The 4782-nt window shown below is 43.4% G+C and overlaps 1 protein-coding gene across 1 annotated transcript in view; it reads left to right on the forward strand.

The window, feature by feature from the left end:
* The window catches only part of TEK (TEK tyrosine kinase, endothelial), a 71496-nt gene that overhangs the window by 54908 nt on the left and 11806 nt on the right, over positions 1-4782 (forward strand). The window contains exons 14-15 of the mRNA XM_008569905.1: positions 901-1111; positions 2967-3077. Of these exons, the coding sequence (XP_008568127.1) occupies positions 901-1111; positions 2967-3077 (322 nt within the window). The remainder of the gene's footprint in view (positions 1-900; positions 1112-2966; positions 3078-4782) is intronic.

The raw sequence follows: 4782 nt of genomic DNA on the forward strand, positions 1-4782 counted from the left end.
GTTTCAAATGAGTTATGCATTCATGTGCACGCATCCCCAAGGTTCTCTCCCATGAGGGACAAGGGGAGCTCCATTATCTGACTCCAGGCCACAGCTGGCTAAAGTCAGGCTGCCCCTGCAGAGGAAGGACCAGCAAGGGGCTGGGAGTGCTGGCGCTGGTGAGGATACCAGTGCTTTGCTAAGATACTGTCAGCAGCCATTTGAATTCAGGAGAAAAAGACACTGTATTGGGTTTTGCTGAAAGCATCAGTCATCCTGTAGACAGAGTGTGCTTAAGAGTTTCTGAGCTTTAGGGAGAGAGTGAGAGTGAGACAGACAGACAGAGAACACCAAGAATAGAGCAGGAACAAGATGATGCTAATGGGACCAGAGCTCCCACTGAGACACAACCTGTGACTGCCCCACGTAGAATCTCCATGTTGTTTTCCAAGACGGAGCCAAGCACTCCACAGCAGAGTAGAAAACTCGGGTATGGCTATGTCAGGAATGGTGAACACGTGGCATTCGAGCCGTTCATCCCACCTCCCTCACCTTGTGCAGACGCTGCTGACTGCCAAGCCGTAGAATCTCCATGTTGTTTTCCAAGACGGAGCCAAGCACTCCACAGCAGAGTAGAAAACTCGGGTATGGCTATGTCAGGAATGGTGAACATGTGGCATTCGAGCCGTTCATCCCACCTCCCTCACCTTGTGCAGACGCTGCTGACTGCCAAGCCCCATGGAGGCCCAGAATTATGCCCGTGCAGCTCTACAGGCAGCCAGTTCATCACAGTGGGCTTGGGAGATAAAACCCACTCCCATTTCCATTCTAGACTTAGATGTACTATTTCTTTTTTGGTATTATGCACCTCAGCATTATGAAGAACTCTGACACAAAATGATGAAAAAATTATTTTTCCAGAGGGAAGAACCAGCTGTGCAGTTTAATTCAGGAACTCTGGCCCTGAATAGGAAGGTCAAAAACAACCCGGATCCTACCATTTATCCAGTGCTTGACTGGAACGACATCAAATTTCAAGATGTGATCGGGGAGGGTAATTTTGGCCAGGTTCTTAAGGCACGTATCAAGAAGGATGGGTTACGGATGGACGCCGCCATCAAGAGAATGAAAGGTCAGTGGCCGGCTGGACAGTCAGCATTTCACTAGGGTGGGGACAAACCCTGACCTCCTGCTGGATCTTTCCTCTACAGTCTTACATTCTTTAAACCAAAAATTGGCATGGCGTCAGATATAGCTGTTATGTACAACTAATGGTGACGCCTGCTTTGAGGTCGAGCCTGTGATAGGAAGTAAATATGAAGGCAGGGGTCACTTAAATGCCATTGTCTTGATTCCTTGGGATGTGATACTACAGATTCTCAGTCATACACTGGTAGCTTTGGGGGAGTATCACTGTTTCTCTTAATGCAGTGATTCTCAAAATTGAGTGTGCTTGAGCATCACCTGAAAGGCTTATTTAAAAACAGACTGTTAGGTACCGCATAGTTTCTGATTTAGTAAGTCTGGGCAGGGCCAGAGAATTTGTATTTCTTGTTAGTTCTCAGGTGATGCTGACTCTGTGGATTTGGAGACCAGACTGCAAATTACAGTCTTCAGAAGTTATCTGCACCAAAATTCCTGGAGACGCTGTTAGAAATGCTTCTGCCCCAGTTCTGCTACATCTGAATTTCTGGGCTGGCATAGGAGAATCTGTGTTCTTAACAAGCTTTCTCAGTGATTCTTCTGTACACTCAAGTTTGAAAACCACTGATCTGAGGTCTCAGGAAATCTTTTCCAGCTTTTGTTCATCTCAAGACTGCTCAGTACTGACCCATTTAATAAGACTATATAATAAAAATCTTCCAAGAAAGCATAACAACTAGTTCACTGGCAATGGAGCTGTCATCTCTTCTGTATGACACAGCAGTTTGTGCATGACTTCATTGGGAAGCCGCATGTGGATTTTACAGCAGACAGGCTTGGAATGTGGTGGATTAGAGCAGAGAATGCCATTGACTGTTACTGTTGTACTGCTTGGAGTTTCTTATCAGCCAGTCTTACTGATTGCCATTAGTCCTGCATGAGACGTTGCCACAATTTCCAAGCACATTAGGCATGCGCACAGCCACCATCTCCCGACTTCCACCCTTCCACCCTAATGTTATTTTACAAAATACAATCACAGCACGCTGTCCTCAGCTCGAGGCTGCTCAGTCAGTCTGTGCATCCACCTAACCTTCTCTTCAGTTGGGTGCCTGCCGTTTCTTTCTCCCGTCAAAGTGCCAGTGGAGAGCTGGGCAAAAAGAACAAACAAATGCCACTCAGCTTCCTAACTACAAGCACCTTCTATAAAATGTCATTGGGACTTGATTTCTCTAGCTCAATCCACCAGATCGAGACTGGTTCACAGACTGATCTGTGGAAAAGTAACTTAAAATTATTAAATGACACGAGGCGCAGATGCATTATTGATGATGTTTCACTGAAACTTTGGTTCTGTTTCCTGGCTATTTGCCTCTGGATGATAGATTTAGCTGAAAGAGCTAGAGTCTAAAACCTGGGCAAGTCCACCTCCAACAAGACTTTCTCTGGGTATTTATTTGAGAGCTTAAATGTGAAAACTTCAGAGCAGTAGTTCTCGTCCAGGGGCAATTTTGACCCCCTGGGGGACATTTGGCAATGTCTATGTACATTTTTGGTTGGGCTACATTTTGATTGGTATTTAGTGGGTAGAGACCAGGACTGCTGCTAACATCCAACAATACACAGGATGGTTCCCCTCACCCCCAAAACAAAGAATTACTGGCTCAAAATTAATAGTGTCAAGGGTGAAAAACTCTGCTTTAGAGTAATCTCTTGGGTTTGTAGACAGTTTTCCAGGCCTGACAGTGACTAAGTACACCTGAAGGTCTTGGGGAGCAGGAGAGGACAGTTAATTCTGAAAAAGTGTAATGAAGAGGGATCACAATCCTTGGCTTCCTTCCCAGAATATGCCTCCAAAGACGATCACAGGGACTTTGCGGGAGAACTGGAGGTTCTTTGTAAACTTGGACACCATCCGAACATCATCAATCTTCTGGGAGCATGTGAACATCGAGGTAAGATGTTCTTTTCCTGTCTTTCCTGCCAGATTTTTTTTTAAAACAGGCATATTCCACATTGAAATTTAAAAAGATAATAATATTAAAAATGTTACCTATTTTTTAAGATTCACTCTGAATGTCTATTTAGTCTCATTTATAGGTTGTGCCGAGGTTGCTATCTTTTTGGAGGTAGGTGCTGAGGCTGGATCAAATGACATGGTTCACCCATTACCGCCCAGAGGTGTCCATGGCTCCTACCTGCCCCATCCCTGCTAATCCACAAGCTTTCTCAACGACTACTACTCCTAGCAGGGAGCCTCACCACCAGAAAGACCGAAGCACATTGGTTCTTAATTGACCTCTTTTTCATTTTTCCTGGAAACCCAAGGAACTGCTATTTTGAATGTTAGAGCCAAGAATGCCCACAATCTACTGTAAGGTGAAAGCACTGATGATGCTTAGATTAAATACCAATAATAATAGGCTTATGTATGATAGTGCTTTGTTTTTATCCAAAGTGCTTTCATGTACAATTACATGGGAGCTTTACAACTATCCTATGTTGCACATGCTTTTGAAGGTAAACTTATATTAATTTAAATATTTATTGAATACTTCCTATCATAATGTGTGTAATTAGCTGTGAATGAGTAGGTAACAATAAAAACCTTTTATGAGTTTACCTCTGCACTCTACACGGGTTTGTGGTTCTGGATCTGTGCTTAAACTCGATTTCTCATGGAAAAGTTTGCTCCCACAGAAAAGCTCCACACAGTCATCATTTACAAACGTGACAACCTCTTCTTGACTTTGCAGCACAAACACCAACAATAGGAAAGAGACTACTTCTATTCCCTCAATTTATTAAACTAGAAATACTTGTGCTTCAAGCAGTATATCATTCTGTGATCCAATAAGGGTATAATTCTGAAAGCCAGATCATGTCCCTTAGGAAAAATAATGCAGTAATGACATTTATTTTTGAGCTGTTTCCTGAAAACAGCAATCAGTGTGTAACTTTCTTTGCCAGAATTTCAATTTATCAGAATATCTTTGAAGTTCAAATTCATTCAACATTTAAAAAAAAATGGTTTAAACCTCCTCCCCCCAAATTCTCCTTCAGAAAACATTAAAATCACTTTACATTTCACTGGCTTTAAAGATCATGATTTATCAAAGAAAATTACTTTTTATTTAAAAAAGAAAAAGAGAAAATTTGGAATAAAAATAAGACCATGGACCATAATTTTTTTCTAGGGAACTATATTTTACTTTTCCCTAAATGTTTGAGTTTTCTGGTTTCTTTAATCAAAATGCAATCTCAAGGGCCGGCCCGGTGGCGCACTGCTATAGTGCGCCGCTTGGGAAGCGCGGTGGCGCTCCCGCCGAGGGTTCGGATCCCACATGCAGGCAGGTTCCCGCTCACTGGCTGAGCGAGGCGCGGGAGCAGCGCCGAGGGTTGCGATCCCGTTGCCGGTCCCGGTCCAGTATGGGGGCGACACTGAGGGTTGCGATCCGTTGCCGGACACGGAAAAAGACAAAAAGGAAAAAAAAAATGCAATCTCAAAAATTAGACTCTGCTGCCAGTGACCTAATCAGCAATATGGTGACTTGGTGTGGGTTTGGGAAGGAAGAGAAGGTAGGAGAGACTGTTACCTGTTGAGGGTCCTTCCACTATGGATATTTAATCATTTTCAAAAATAACCTCAAGAAAAGCTAG

Source organism: Galeopterus variegatus, unplaced genomic scaffold (genome assembly GCF_000696425.1).
Source record: "Galeopterus variegatus unplaced genomic scaffold, G_variegatus-3.0.2 Scaffold543, whole genome shotgun sequence".
NCBI classification, from domain to species: Eukaryota; Metazoa; Chordata; class Mammalia; order Dermoptera; family Cynocephalidae; genus Galeopterus; species Galeopterus variegatus.